Source organism: Pipra filicauda, unplaced genomic scaffold (genome assembly GCF_003945595.2).
Source record: "Pipra filicauda isolate LSUMZ 115617 unplaced genomic scaffold, ASM394559v2 scaffold253_size2546935_pilon, whole genome shotgun sequence".
NCBI classification, from domain to species: Eukaryota; Metazoa; Chordata; class Aves; order Passeriformes; family Pipridae; genus Pipra; species Pipra filicauda.
In genome coordinates this window covers 2,112,230-2,128,724 of record NW_024104369.1, presented here as the reverse complement: position 1 = coordinate 2,128,724, position 16,495 = coordinate 2,112,230, and the positions used below count along the sequence as shown (strand labels likewise).

The 16,495-nt window shown below is 36.3% G+C and overlaps 1 protein-coding gene across 10 annotated transcripts in view; it reads left to right on the top strand.

Moving 5' to 3' along the window:
- The window catches only part of COBLL1 (cordon-bleu WH2 repeat protein like 1), a 77,433-nt gene that overhangs the window by 38,070 nt on the left and 22,868 nt on the right, over nucleotides 1–16,495 (top strand). For 5 of the 10 annotated variants that reach the window (XM_039382073.1, XM_027733644.2, XM_039382077.1 and 2 more), the window contains 6 exons: nucleotides 4,192–4,371; nucleotides 10,777–10,978; nucleotides 11,903–12,131; nucleotides 13,779–13,817; nucleotides 14,820–14,914; nucleotides 15,039–15,278. In XM_039382073.1, the coding sequence (XP_039238007.1) occupies nucleotides 4,192–4,371; nucleotides 10,777–10,978; nucleotides 11,903–12,131; nucleotides 13,779–13,817; nucleotides 14,820–14,914; nucleotides 15,039–15,278 (985 nt within the window). The remainder of the gene's footprint in view (nucleotides 1–4,191; nucleotides 4,372–10,776; nucleotides 10,979–11,902; nucleotides 12,132–13,778; nucleotides 13,818–14,819; nucleotides 14,915–15,038; nucleotides 15,279–16,495) is intronic. The other 5 variants (XM_039382080.1, XM_039382075.1, XM_027733646.2 and 2 more) reach the window with 2 other exon arrangements.

Sequence of the window (16,495 nt, the reverse complement as noted above, 5' to 3'; positions counted from 1 at the left end):
AAGTTAAGCACTGTAAACACTAATATTCCTTGATGCTATAGCCTTTGGTTGTACACAAATACAGCAGATAGATTTCCTCTCTTTTCTGGAAAGTGTTTCTTATTGAAAGGAAGCGCTGGTGACAACTGGGATATCCAGGTCACTGTCAGTTCAAGTATTTCTCATTATTTTATAGTGCCTTTTTCTAGTTACTGATAGATAAAAATATACTGTTTGTAACTTTCTAACAACAGGAATTTTTTGAAAATCAAATAAATAGATGCATTATTTATTTACTGTGTCAGACCTTTATTTTAAAAAGGGCTTCCACACATTCAGATCACTGACTCTTTTTTTTTTTTTTTTTTTTTTTGGCAAGCAGCAAAGCTGTTGAGATACAGCAATGACACTTTATTCTGTAGAGTGGGATCTGAAGCAGATAAAATATTGACTTTGTGGCCTTGAATTTGATTTAAAAAGATGTACTGTTTTTCTTAACAAAATGATAATGTCTTCTATCTGCGTTTGGCTGAAGGAATTCTTTAATATAGGAATTGTATTCTGTCAAAAAGACAGGCAGGAATTGCAGGTGGGACTTCAGAAATTTGAATTTCTAAGAAACGTGAATCAGTTCTCTGGAGAACAATATAATCTCTTCAAGATGAGGGCCAGCTGAAAGACTTGGCATAAATAGTGGCCTCCAGGTGCTCTGGTACCAAGGGAAATAGAAACTCTGCCCAGGCTGCACCACCTTATATGGGTCCCTGTGAGAGCATTGTGGTTGTTCCTCTGGCTGCCTTTTCCAGGACTAGGAAGAACCTTTAATTATTTTTTTTTATTTTTCTGTTTTGTCTTAAACAGTTGTTTAGAGAAGATTTACATAGAAGATAATATGTTGCTGTGATTGTTTATCTGATTATAAACAGTGGGGAGCACATCCCTTACAGAGTTGAGACTGGGCAATTTGAATGTGTAGTGTAGGTATGGTCAGGCAGTTGATGGGGCTGGGACCCCTGGGGACAAGGAATGAGTGAGGACCCACATCGTGTAGGATACTGCAGCACAATTTCCAGAGTTCTTATTGTGAGTTGTGGCCTCATTCGATTAAAATTTCTCTTTTAACTTCCTCTTTGTTGTAGCTAAATAAACTGCACTTTGATTCTTCCTGCAGCTTTCCTTTAATTCTGTAGTAGCCATGAAAATTAATAGCAGGTTTTTAGTTGTTCTAACTTCTTCTAAGGTTTACTTTGAAAATTAGAACAGGTCTGCTTAGGTCCTAGAACATCTGGAAGCTATCTGAACATGAAAGGTGATGTCAGTGAGACTATTTACTGAACACTTTTTTTCTGGCTTCTGAAGTGTTGTTTTCATATGACTGGGAATTATTCTCTGTGTTACAATTGTATTTTGTCTTACTAAAAATAATGGGTTCCCTTATCAGGAAAGAAACTAGCTGAACAACTCTGTCTTTTTAACAAAATCATTACAAATCAACTGCTCTCCTGGTTTGCTGAGTACCTGGTAAAAGTGAAGAAGCAAGAGAGAACCAGGCTTTTGTTTTTTGTTTATGATGGAGAAGTATTTGAAATGATGGCGTAGACTTGGAGTTACTTTTGGTGTTTGAATAAAGTGATGTGTGGAGAATGCCTTGGTGAGAAAACTACCTGTGTCAGCTTCTTGAATTGCAAAGTAGGGAGAGGAGGGGGTTTGTAGGTTAAAACTGTCCCTGCAAGTGTATTTCCATCACCCGTATATGTAATCGTGGTCTCTTGCTGTCCAGTACCAGCTCTGGGGCTGGGAGTGCAGCCCAGCCTACCTGTCAGGCAGCTGCTGCTCTGGGAAGGTAGAGAGACAAATAATGAGAAAGCTGTAAGACCAAATGCAAATACTTTGGGCTAAGAAGGAGAGGTGGGAGAATTGGTGAGAAGGGAAGTAAAAAGAGACATGCTATCTGGAAACAGAAAATGAAAGCATTGGAATCCTTGTTGTTTAATAAGAGGTTGCCAGACAGTTGGTGTGACTTCTGAGAAAGTATACTTGGGGATTTTTCCTCCTTTGTCTGGGGTGGAAGACATAAGCATAACTAATCATAAAGCTCATGCAGATGTGCTAGAGATGGATGGGGCACCAGGCTCTGCAGTGGGGGATGTGAGGCTTCAGCAATCTTATTAGACTGCCTGACCTCATGTGTGTATGTGTTCTTTATAAATGCATGGAGCTTCATCTCTCCAGCTGTTGCACACATGTTTTAATAAGAATATTTGGTCAGTTTTTAGCTCTCTGCAGTGTAAGTTAGACATTGTATGAGTAAAGCCATATTTCTGATGTGTACCATGCATTTATTGCTGTGTGTCATTAAGCACTCTCTAGTAATAGTAGAGTTCCAGTGATAAAATTGCATTCGTCTGCTCAATGGAAAATAGAGTCTACTAGCATTTGCAAACAAGTCTCTCTGTGACACTTCTTCAAAGATTAAATTCTGAGTTCAGTTGTGATAAATACCTTTTGACAGTCATTTGAAGTCAGTTAAAGATGTGAGAAAGAGTAAAGAAGGGGACAAGCAGTATTGGTTCACTTTGGGTTTGGATTTTTTTTTGGTATTGATGTTGTAGGGTGAGTTTTTATGTTCCAGGGGTTTTATTTCTTTTTAATAGTTGTATTGATGCTCTGTATTAGCTAATAATTTATATTTAGCAGTTATGCGAAAGCTAAAAATCATGCAAAAAACCCCTAAGGAAGTTGGGGAGGAGTAAAAAGAAATTCGATTCATGCTTTTTACAATGTTTGCATAAGCCTGAAACAACACAGGCAAGCTGCTTTAGAGACCAAAGTTAAATATTCGGTTCATGTTGCACTTCTTGAATTGTATGTGGAGCACACCAAACTAATTTAAAACATTAACAGAGAAGTGGTATAAATTTTGAATGCGGATCCTCATTCAGTGTGTTGGGAGGCCTGTGAGTGCTCTCGATTAGCTCTGAGGGGCTGTGAATAGTTAATTATTCAGCACGGCGTTCTGAAGTTCAAAACTCTAAGCACTTTCAGCAACAGGTCAGTCATGTGAAGTCTCAGTACTCAGTCGTTTTTTGCAATGCTGCTCTGGACCTTGTTTGCTCTTCATTGTGAGTGACTTTAAACTTTGTTTTCCCAAGAAAAATGTGTGTTTCTAATTGTTTTACTCTAGATCCTTTGTTTTAATTCTGTCAGACAACTATAGAAGTTAATTTCTTTTGTTAGGTTTAAAGTAAACAAACTTTGGTACAGCTCCAGAATCTAAATGACAAGTGTATTTTTGGAAACTTTGTGTATTATGTTTGAAATATATTAACTTTCTATGAATGTGGCTCTATTCAAGCTTTTTAAAAGAATGCTTATAAGAAATTAAAAAGGTCTCGTGAGGTAATGCGTCTTCACTGTGGTTTGGTTTTGTTTCTAATGGTAAAATTCTTAATAATAGTATCTTTTCCATATAGTGGACTATATGTTGTAGGACACGAGAGTGCTGCCTTCAGAATTTACTGTAACATAAATATATTAAGAGATGTAGAGAGTTTTCCTTTTATGCTGTTTTGGATTTTTTTAAAAGTGAAACTTATTTAGTGATCAGTCTTTGCATTCAAGAGTACACTGGCTAGTCACTAAGATGGGGAAAGGTATCAAGATAATTAAAATTGGAAATCAGCATAGATGAGAATATGTGAAAGCAGATTGTGACTGAAATGTCAATAAATATTACAACACAGTAGAATTGATTATACTGTTATTTTATTACTGTATAGAGGTAAATACTGTGGAGCTGGTAGGATTTGTTTGAATTATTTTAATAATAAAAAGAAAAATTTGGGGAGGAAAAATATTACTATTTCCTTCCATATCTGTTCTATATTAAGTACACTGGCACTGCAATTTGGGTTCATACTGCATAGTGCAGTATTTCTGTTTATACTAATCCAGTAAATCTGCTTGGAGAATACACAATTAGGGTTCTTTGCATAATGCAAGGGAGGTAAAAAAAGTACTAATTTACTTTTTTCAAGGTACATATAAAAAACTCTTGTTTTGGGCTTGATGTTTATTGGTTTTTTTTTTTTTCTTTTTTTTCTTTGTGGATAAAGTGTGGTTCATTCCTGTTTTGAGAATTGTTAGTTTGTCAGTATGGAATCATATATATAAATACATAATTGACTTTTAATTTTTATCCATTTATTTCAGAAGAAAATCTAAAGCACCACCTCCTCCTTCTGAAGCAACACTCACTGTTGTTTCTCCATTTGGTAGCATAGAGTCAACCAACCTCATCATGGAACAGAAAGAGAATGTAATCGATAAAGATATTGAACTATCAGTGGTCCTGCCAGGAGATGTGATCAAGTACACTACAGTTAACGGGAGGTATGTTACACAGAATTTTTGTTTAATTTTTTTTTCTTTCTCAAGTTTACTTCAACCTTCATCCAGGTTTTAATCACTTGGTAAAACACTTGAGTTAAGTGAGCCTGAGAATAAAGTGCATCCAAAGAAGAGCAGCGACGCTTGTGAAGGGTCTAGATCACAGGTCGTATGAGGAGTGGCTGAGGGAGCTGGGGTTGTTTAGCCTGGAAAAGAGGTTCAGGGGGGACCTTTTCTCTCTCTACAACTACCTGAAAGGAGGTTATAGTGAGGTTGTGGTCAGTCTCTGCTTCCAAGCAACAAATGATAGGATAAGAAGAAATGGCCTCAGGTTGTGCCAGAGGAGGGTTAGACTGGATATTAGGAAAAATTAGCTTATGGTAAGGATATCAAGCATTTGTACAGGTGGCTCAGAAGTGGTTGAGTCGCCATCCCTGGAGGTATTTAAAAGACATGAAGATATGGTACTTAAGGACATGGTTTAGGGGTGGACTTCACAGTGCTGGGTTAATGACTGGATTTGATGATCTTAAAGATCTTTTTCAAATGAAATGATTCTGTTATTCTACTATGATTTTGGGTAGATATGGAAACATCTACTTTATACATTTATCTACCATTTGGGAAGAATGTTTTTTTGAGATTAGAAGTTCTGTGTGGCACCTCTCAGGATGTGTAGCCATAAATGTTGTTTTTTCTGGTCACTACAAATCTCTATAAAATACTGTTTTGTATGATGCACTGAATTTTCCCAGATAAGACATTTTCTGTGAGGTTGAAATCATAAATCCTGGGACTTAAAATGTTGTGTTAACTATCATAGCAGGTCTACTAAGGAGGCTGCTATTCAAGGCTGTGTATGGATCACAGCAACTCAGATGCTAGTTAGTTGCTATCCTAAGCTGTAATAAACAAACCTGTTTGTGTATTGTGCTTGTGTTAGTGTATCACCCGTGTCTTTGCTACTGAAAGCAGGAAGATTGATTTACTTACTTATTCATTCAAACCAAGTGATGTAAATGTGTGGCTATACCTACTTCACTTCTTAATGAGAGATAAAGTCTGACTGGAGTCTGTTTGTACACTGTGTCATTTGCTAGAGTTCATGAGGTCATTGCTTAGGCATCAGATGTGAGCTTGTTCACCAGAGCTGCTGTGGATGAACTTCTGTGTTGTTTTTTTTTTTACACCTCCCATTGACTCTGTGTGGTTTTCAGGATAACTTATATCTGAGATTTTATTTCCCAGAAGAAATGTTCTGAAATAATTAGAGACTACCTGATGCTTTATGGTGTTCTTGCCAGCATTTTTACAAGGAATGTTGGAGTCTGGAAATACAGTACCTTCCTTTGTTTTTAAAATTTCTTAAAGGTGAGACGCCATGTGTACACTGTCAGGAACTTCTCTTTCTTCTTTTCTCTCCCTTTGTCCACACTGATGAGTACTGTGGCCTTCCCTCATGCTTTGCTCTGAACAAAGTGCTGGAAAGGAGTGTTGCATGTATCTTCACTTGGTCAGATTACATTGTGTATAATTACTCAGTGTTCAAGACAGGCCACACAGGCTTATCAGGAAGTGCATATGTTTCCCAATCAGTTTTATTATCCCGCAGTTACAGGGATTTTTCAATCCAGATACTGGATGTGATTGAGTTCATAAATCTCTCTCTTGCAAATAAGAGCCAATATTAGCACTGCTAAGCTCACTCGGAATGAGAGGAGATACTACGCAGCACCTGCAGTCCACTGTGAAACACATTTCAAACTATCGTTTAGTCTAGTTTTGCTCTCTCTTGATAGTCATATTTCGTGAACAAATAGGCAAGATCCCTCTAGAAATGACATAAACAGACAAATGGGTACTTTGTCTCTTTCCTGTTCATAATTGAAGATGAGCAGCTTCAAATGTCCTGAGGAGAGAATACCTTTTAAATCTCATACTAGAAAAAGCAAAATGGTGAGTTTGAACAGCCATTTGTTCAAATTGTGTAGTCCACTAGAAGGAACTTCTCTATTTCAGATACAGTTGGGTTGGTTTGCTCCCTCTGCTTTGGCATAGTGGATAGCATGAGCTATGCAGCACAAAGCAAGGTGTTACAGAGATCAAAATCCTGAGTATGTATGAGTAAGCAAAAGAGGATCGGAATGAAATTCAGAAGGAATTTTAGAGAAAAAGATTACAAGACAGAAGAATATTGATTCTTGTGTTGATGTCAAATAACTAAAGTGAAAGACTGAGAAAAAGAAGGAGAACTGAAATAACTCATCCCTCGTTCTGAAACTTCAGGCACGGGTGGATTCTCTTATTTAAACCTCAACACCAATTTATACTTTGTAGTAGTTTGCAACAGGGATTCAGTTCAGCTCTTCAGAATCTGACAGTGATGTGTGCACTCTCCTAACATCAGAATTCCTGGAGGGGGATCCAGGCAAACAGTTATCTCAAAAGAATGACCAACCTCCCCCCCTCAAACATGGTAAGAGCAATGAGTGGGAGGAAGTAAAGGTACACTGTTCTGAGACAGGAATAGAGAAATGAGTGAAGTTGTTTGTTTGTTTTTTTTTTTTTAATTGGAATGTTTTCCAGAGTGATTTTACAGCATATGACTGAAGAATTTTCAGCAGCCAAAGAAGAAAAAACCCAAACCAACTTAAAAACTATCTTTTTTTTTTAGCAGCCTAATCATTTTAATTTAGTTTTTTTGTTTCCCACAGGGAAGAAATGCAGAGTTTGAGAAAGTTTTCTTGAAATTGTGTGATTAGTTTCAGTTGTATGCATCAGTAAATTAACTTGGCAATTTCAAGGGCCAATATGATAGTGACATTCATTAATTTGGAAACAGTGTGTCAAACATAGTTTTGCAGGGTAGTGTGTTCAGGACTTCAGTTTCAGATGCCTTTTAGAGAGACCTTAGCTTTGCTGCATTTGTTTTATATGAGTCTTTTGTGAGTTTTCATTTGATCCATTCTGGAGTAATTTCAGTCATTAATAAACTGTTGGTTTACTCTGTATAGCTACCTACTGAATAACAAGCTTTGTGGTGTTGCCCTACTTTTCTAAACCTATTGTACTTAAATTTATTTGTAACAAATTCTGGGAGTTTTGGTGGGTTTTCTTGTTCTCCATAACAACAAATGTCTTTTTCTCTTTAGCGAATAGGATTAGTAAATATTTTTTTCAAGGAAGTAATTAAGTAATTGGAGATCTATAGCAAACCACAGTGTGTGTAGATTTCTTCTCTTTTTTTTAATATTCCATCCCTACCTAGGAATACTTTTGGTGATTATTGACAATTTTCTTTGTTCAGTGGTGCTTAGTGCAAGTTTCATGATGGAAAGGCTTTGTTCCTAAAGTTTGATTGTATCAGAATCTTAACTTCTTCTTTTTTTTTTTTTTTTAAGTAGCAAGTTTCTAGCCCTTGTTTTTGGAGAGGAGTGTGGAAGTTTGTTGCAGTTTTTCCTTTAAACACTTGATTCAGTATTTGAAGGTACACCTTATACTGTTGATCACAAACATAACATGGTTTGATACATTCTGGTAAAGGTTCATCCTTTAACTGTGTTATGTAATGAGAGGCTGCTTTTAGACACTTTTTATTGTTATTTAGCCAGGTAGGAATAACCAGAGGAAAACAGATGAGAGATGAAGGGCTGCAGGAATATGTAAATATATTTAAAATCAGAGATTTCCAGAACTTAAGTAACTTAATGAAGTTAAGTTGAAAATAAGTATTTTACTGAAATTAGATAAAGCAGGACAAAGAGATGATGTAGTCTGAGGCAGCTGATGGCCACTGTCTGGCATTTTACTAAATATTAATTATGGAAGCTGTTAAATTTACTGTGATAGATGTATTCTCCTATCTACAATCCTTGAAGGTTTTAGCAAAAATAGCTTTACAAGTTTTGGGGGATGTGATTACAAGAAAAGCTTGATTTTTGTACCACTGTAGGAATACTTTTCTAAAGCAGTCATTGAATACTTCTTGGGCTCCACTGGAGGATAGGGGTACTTAAAGTCCATCATCTTCCAGTCAAGCAGGTCATTTCTGGAAGTACCAATGGAAATTAAACTTCCACTAAATCACTGTTCTCATGTACTAATTTGCATGTACCTGTCTTGTTTGTGAGCAGCTGTTTCTCACTTATCTTTCTGTCACTTCTTGTGTCACTGGTTAGTGTGAGGGCTTGCCCCTGTCACTGTGGTGAATTTCTATAGGATGACTTTTTGTGATCTTTGCTTGGGAATTCTCACACTGGTCATCTTTGGTGTTCTTACTGTTTTCCAATAACTGAAGAGCAGCTTTTAAAGCTAGTCAGTGTATAAAAATGCACCAGAAAAAAAGTAATGGGTAGCTTATTGGATATACTGATAACCAGAAAGGTCACTGCAGAAGTAGTATCTGCAGTCACCTCTGGCTCTCTCCTCCCTGGCCATGCCCAGCCCCCAGTGAGATGGGGGAATGATATGATTTGCATTTGCAGCCCTTTTTTAGGGTGGGATGGATGTATTTGTTTTATTAGGGATTAGAAGTACAAGAAATAGAGGAGTTCCTCCTTCTTTCTTCTAGCAGGAGATGAATTGAAATAAACTCTCTGGTTTAGCTATGTGAAAAGGGAGAAGTAGTTATTATTCTGCATTTGGCATGGTATTCCTCAGACTACTATATATATCATCCAAATGAAAGCATGGGAATATATGACATTCTTCTGTACCTCTTCAGACCATCTGATAACTACTTTTGATACATTGGAGTATGATTCCTGTATGTTTTGTTTTGTCTTATTGTTCCTTCTGCCTTTGTCTCCTGAGGCAAATGTTCTTCTGCCCCTAAAGCAGGCTTTCCTCTGGAAAAAATATGTCTGTAGTATCTATATCTGTCAGCTTCCAGTTTCTGTCTTCTGGAAGTGCAGCATGTGCACCAGAGAGTCCAGCCCTGCTGCCACAGATGAGAAGACAGTTTGCTTAAGGAACACTTGGTCTTAAAGATGAAGTGAAAACAGGAATGATATTCTAGGGTAAACTAAAGGGAGGAAAAATTCAGTGTTCACAGTAATTTCTAACACTGAGTCATTCTTAATTCTTTTTACAGAACTGTATAATAGAAAAAGTCTGTTTTAACTTTCTACTTAATAAACGTATTCATGTTGTTTGTTATCTAGAATTCTGCTTGGCCTGAGTCCTCTTTGTAGAAGCTCTCTATTTCCACATTTGGCTATGCTACCAGGATACTTGCATCTGTTATGAGATTACATCTAGAGTTTAAGATTTCTGATAAAGCCATACCAGCCAAACCCTGTATTAATTTTCTCATAGACACTTCAGCATTCTTTTCAACATACCATTTCATTGCTTCACAGACTTTTAAATTATTTTCATAATATACTTGTAAGACAGAGCAGGTGATGGATTTCTGTTTGTAGCTGTAACTGAGAGATACAGAGAACGTAAAAAAGAAACTGTCCTTACAGATGGTTACCAACTCAAAAAAAATTATTGAGGAACGATCCAATAGTAGTATAACCTTATTCAGTTGCTGTAACATGCAAAGTTAGTATACTGTCCTTACCTTTGTTTTATTTAAACATTTATGACACTTCTTTTTAAAGTACAATTTAATAAATTTATTTCAGTAGCAACTGGAAATGCTCAGCATGTCTTAATATGCTGTTCTGCATGTTCTTCCTTGAGCACTGTGAGAACAAGGACATAAAATTACTGACTGCATATGACAAATTCAGTTTGCTGGGCTTCATTGTGGAAAGGACATCTGATGCATCACACAGAGCTTCTCAAGAAATTGTATCCACCTGCTGTATTGTCATTTAGCTTCTTTCCCTCTGTCTGTACTAAACACCTAGAGAATTTTAGGATCCCTAATGCAAAACCTCCTTAAAAAGGTGACTTCCTCAAACTTTATTTCTCCTGCTCCTTCCAAAAAGCTCATTCTCATCTCTTCATACAAGGGACTTTCTGAAAATAAAGTCCCTTGTAACTCTGAACAAATATAAAAATTTCAAGCTTCAGGAGAGAACTGTTCTTAATGAATAGCAGGGCATTTATCACCACTGTTAAAGTTCCCACTAAATGTCAAATGAGGTGGCTAATCCACATGTCCCTGTTGACCTCAGGAAAGCTTTGCTTCACACAAGCAAAAATTTTCCCCTTTGCTCAAGCACTTGACATACTTTTATGCAAATTGGTCTTGTTTTCCTTTTAGTGGTTTTTTGGGAGTTGACTTTTTTCTTTTTATTTTTTTAAATCTTGAAGATATTTAGAATTGGTGCCTGGCAGTAATTATTTAGTCATGCAAGAGAAGGGATGAGCTAAATTAAATGTTTAGCAGCATGTTTTGTTATAACCTGCTTAATTGTCACCTGTTGTGACAATTCCATATGTCTTTTACAGGAAGCCGATGATGGACTTGCTGGTCTTTCTCTGTGCACAGTATCATTTAAATCCATCAAGTTATACTATAGAGTTGGTATCAACAGAAAGTAACCAGATTAAATTCAAACCCAACACGCCAGTGGGAATGCTTGAAGTGGAAAAGGTGATTTTAAAACCAAAACAAATAGATAAGAAGAAACCTGCTCCAGTTATACCAGAGGTGAGAACTAAAGTTAAAGCAAATTGAGAAATTAGAGTCACTGTTGTATTCAACATGTTGAGCTGGTAGCTTGACCTCTTGTTTCAGCTTTTCCTGTTGTCTCTCATTCTCTCACCTTGCAGCTCTGGGAAATGCTTCGCTCTATGTTCTTGATAACCTCATCTTAGGTAAAATATATTTGAATTTGTTGCAACAAATGTCTTTGCTGCCAAAAGAAGGAAATATTACAATCTTATTTGAAATTCCCCATCCTACTGTCATTTTGAAAATTTCTGCAGATGAAGTGTGGCTGAATACAGCCTTCCACAGACTGAAAATCAACATCTTGTACAATCTGTCATGCTGTGATATATGTGCCCTTCTGACTGTATGTTCATTTTTCTTTAATGCATACTGTACTCTCTTGTTACTTGGCTTTATTTATATATTCTTAAGAAGGCAGAAAGTTTTAGAAGTACTAAACCAACTTCTGGATGTTGCCTAAATCTTTCCTTCCAACTTTGTCCTTCTACTGTATAGAAGAATACTGTAATTTATCTAAAGCACTGAGCAGAAGTGCTCTTCTCCTGCACTTTTACCTTCCTCCTACACGTGTGCACACACTCACTCCTAGCTCATCACCAGACTTCTGCAGCTCCTAATATAACCTCACAGGGCACCTAATATAACCTCACAGGGCACCTCACCCCATGTACACAGGCACATGGCAGGTGCTAAAGGAGAAGCAGACTGCTTCCTGTGTCTTTTCTGTGCATTACAGGGAATAGCAAAATAGTTCTTAGTTTCTCATGCAATGATTCTGAACCTATAACATTGGTGAAGTTGGCCATAAGTGGAGTTCCTGTGGTCACTCTGAGGCTGTTGTAAAAATGCCAGTTCATTCAGAATTTGTGCTGCTATTTATTGGAATTTTCTTCTCTTTAGCAAACAGTAAGGGTAGTGATAAACTACAAGAAGACACAGAAGACAGTCGTAAGAGTTAGTCCACATTCACCCCTTCAAGAACTCATACCAATTATCTGTAGCAAATGTGAGTTTGATCCTTCACACACTCTGCTGTTGAAGAATTACCAGTCTCAAGAACCCCTTGATGTGACAAAATCTCTTAATGACCTTGGACTAAGAGAACTATATGCCATGGATATCAGTCGAGGTAAGATACTTTTCTAAATTGCAATTATATAAAAGATATTTGCTTAATATTTTAATAATGTATACATTTAATTGGGGTTTTTTACTTATGAAGAAATTATTTTCTAGCAATTTAGTATATATTTCATTAGTCTTCCACAAACTTGAAACTGAGACAGGTTTACTGGACTTTTGTTTTTGGAAGTGCTGTATAGAAGTTTTATTTTCTAAGCAAGTGTTAAGTAGCAACAAAGGTAACTGAGTACAAATCCTCACTAAAAGCAAAGCTTTTTTTTCTTCCCTCACACCTTCCCCAAAAAATGCAACAACATTCTGCTTCCCTTAGCTCATAGACATAAGATCATGATAACCTAAAACGAATGGAAACATTAGGGAAAATTAGTTTTGCTTTAAAACTATTTAAAATTTTAAAAGTGTTAGAATATTCTGATGGTGTTTATGTATATTTCTGAGTGCTGCTTGCTAATTTTATAGGTTGTGAAGGAATAATAATGGTCTTTTTAATTGTGGTCCAATGGGCACAATGAACTATCTTCCTAATCTTTGTACAGACATTCCTAGTCCAGGTTTTAATTTCAGCTGGACAGCTCTGTTTTTCATGACAGATTTATTGTACTATGATTAAAAATTCTGTACAGTGTGGTTTGATCTGTTTTAGACATTTCTCACAGGAAATTGATTGACTCCGGGTTTTGACCACTACTGTATTTGTTTCACTTTATTTCTGCTCTAAAACCTGGGGGGGTTGTTGGGGTTTTGTTTCTGTCTTTACCCCTCTTTTTACCTAAATATGGTAACCTTACTCTTTGGTGATTACAGTTTTAAGAGTTCTCTCAGTTACTTCCTAAAGGTCAGAGTGACAGATTTGGGCAATATGTCCATTTTCTGTAGAGAAAACAAAAATGAAACATCTCTCTTCCTCAGTGGAAAACAAAGTATTTTAAGTTGTCTAAACATGTTACTTTGACTACTTGTGCCCATAGTGCATTGTCTGGTTTGTTGTCTGGTTACCTACTGCTTTCATTTACAGACTGGCAAAGCTGCATTTTGCACAGTATGACTTGTGCCTCATTTGTATCAACAGCCAGAAATCCTTAGGATGGCATACAAGGACATATGTTGGCAATGCCCTACGAGGAAATTTAGATATTCTTCAGTTCTTAATAAGAAGTAGTTTCAGCATTTCAATTTTGCAGACAGGTTCAAAATTCTGAATATTCAGTTATCTTTATAAAAGTAAATGGTGAGGTATACTTTTTATTTAATAGAATTTAAATTCAAATTTTATTTGATTAACATATTTTGATTTTACATTCCTCTTTGTCTTCCAAGTTTGGACTGCCTGACAATCCAAAACTTACAGAGCAATATATTCTAAATACTGATTTTTCTCTTTGCTTCAGAAATATAATTGAAGCCTCCCTCCTTACAAACAAGATTCCAGTCTGTGTTGCATGTCTCCAGTTTCAAGTTGTTGAATAGCTCATAGTATTAGGCAGTAAAGATACACATCCTTTTATTTCAGCAAAATAGCCAGTTAATTTTTCCCTAATGTTGAAGGTTCAGCTTGGCTTTCTGTGTTTATAACTTGTAACTGCATCCTTGATTCAGATTCATATTTTCTGTCTTTCTTTTTGTCTTTCTGTAGCCACATCACCAGTTGATTTAAATTTACGGTCTTTGCAAGGTATGATTTACTGAAATAGGCGGTGAAACTGTAGCACTTATGTGACATTACCACCCGCTCCTATTGTAACATCTGCTTAACTGTGACACCAGTAATATGTCTGTCCTATCTTAAATGCATATTTAAAATGATAGTGCAGAAATGGATATGCCCAGTTATATAAAAAGTATTTTTTTATAGTTTTACCCTAGATCAATTTATTACATTAAGGATCACATTTATATTGATACTTGTACCAGCTTTTCTGATTTCTGTTGCTCATTGCATTTGCGTTCAGTGGGATTTCTTTAAGAAAGTTCATTCCAGTACAAAAATTAAAAAAGAGACAACTATTACATTTACAAATCCTCTGCATGAATAAAACCCCGGATGAGCTCAGTTGGTGATAAAAACACCAAGGTTGTGGGCTTGATCCCCATATGGGCCATTCGCTTAAGAGTTGGACTCAGTGATGCTTGTGGGTCCTTTCCAACTCAGAATATTCTGTTATTCTCTGAAAAAAATGTAAGGAGGACAAATTCTGCAAGCCACCAGAATGTGACTGCCACACAGTTAGTTAATGTGTGCAGGACCGATCGAGGCTTTGGGTGATCTTTCTCCTTACTCACACCATGTGCAGGCTGGGACCTGGGTTGTCCCACTTGACACTTTGCCAGGAATTTAAGCTGTCAGGAATGGAGGGCTGAAAAGACTGTGCTCTTTTTCCCTTTTACAGCCTTTGTTGTATGAACCATAACATATGACAAGTGGGATGGGCTGGAGTAAGTGCTAGGGGTATTAAGAGCTGCTGAAACTCATCTGACCTGAGTTCTGAGAAGGACAGGAGGAACATGGATGGTGGGAGACCTCTTCATTTTGCAGCACCTAGAAAAAATATTAGTGTTGGTGATTTATGATGAGTTTTGTGTATCACTGCAGGTTTATGACTCAGTGAAATAGGAAGAATCAGGAGAAATAATATCCGCATGAAATAACATGTAGAACTCTTGTTTTCTATTTTAGACTCCTACCAATCTGAAAACATAGATGTTCTGAAGGAGAAAGAAAACAAAGGATTTTTCAGCTTTTTTCAACGAAACAAGAAGAAAAGAGACCAAGTAAGGTGTAACTTTGTATCAGCAAAACTTCTAGAAACATATTCATATTGAACAATCAATACTGTTGATTGTTTTCCAGAAAGTATATGCAACTTGGATTTCTTTTTATTTCCCGCACTTCAAGGCTGCCAGTGCCCCAGCAACTCCATTGATGAGCAAGCCAAGGCCAGCATCTATCACTAGATCTAACACTGTCAGCAAGCAGTATGATTCAAACACTCTGCCATCAGAAATGCCGAAGAAACGGAGAGCTCCTTTGCCACCTATGCCAAACTCCCAGAGTGCTCCCCAGGAACTCTCACAAGCCCAAGTCAGACCTGCACCTGATATTGTGAAATCCAACAGCTTTGATAGGAATGCACAGGTTAGTTACATTTCCTTCACTTCTCTTCATAGGTATAGACATAATAATCCTGACAACCCTGTTGTTAGTATATGATGAGGCTCGAAATAAATGGGAAATAAAAATATAGTACTTGCTTTTAAAAATTTTAGCTTGAAAATAACTATAGAAATTGAAAGATGCATTGCTTTTAAACTTCAGATCCAAAATAGCTGCTCTATTTTGAAAAGGTAAAACCAACTTCTTGTATAAGTTGGTCTTGTAAGCACCTTTTTGTTCTTTTGTTCTCATATACTTACATGTGAGAACATTATCTTGCTTTATCATATCTAGTAATTGATGTTGTGATATTTCTATTAATTTTTAATATTTTAGTTACATGGAGTAATAAGTAGTTTGTTCTTTACATTGCTAGAAAAAGGTGGGCATCTTGAGGAGCAGTCTAAACATTGTTGTGCTCCCAACAAGTCAAAGTAAGGTTTTTATTTTAATCAAATAGGGCTGTATTTTATTGAAGCTATGAGATGTGGGCTACATATTTAAGTAACCTATATATCCCATGAATTGAAGAAATTCTGCCAATAGATATGGTAGAATTGAGGCATTAACTCTTATCCTGGCATTGCACAAGGTTAAATTTTTTTTGATTTTTTTTAATTTATTTATTTCATATTTTGCTGTAAATACAGTTAAAGGTTGTTTTTGATGTGAGGTTATTGGCATGCTAGAAAAATTAAATGCAGAACTAAAATACAAGTCTGAGGGATTAATTTTGAGTTAGACATGGAGACAAATTTCAGACTGTGACTTCCTTTATCTTTATACAATGATTTAGTCTTTCACTGATGCACAGAACCACAAGAGAGCACTGTTTAACAGAAGTTCTGTCTTTGTGTATTGTGTCTTGCTGAAAAGCTTTATCATTTATCATTTGAAGAAGACAAAGGTTTCTTTCTGAATTTTAATAAAAGGAACCTGGGGGAGAGAATAAAATAATGATCTTTTTTTACCTCACTATGTTTGTCTTTTAATTGAATTCAAATTTTTTGAAAATAATTTATTAATGTCAACATGCTTTAAATGATTAATATCCTATTATGTCTGAAAGTAACGTATGACTGCTTGACTGTCACTCAAAAAATTGCTTAGATTTATTATTTTGTACTGACATTTCTTACTCGTCTGAAGTGATTTGGCTGAAGTTGAATAGCTCACAAAGAGAGGACAGAACAAATTAT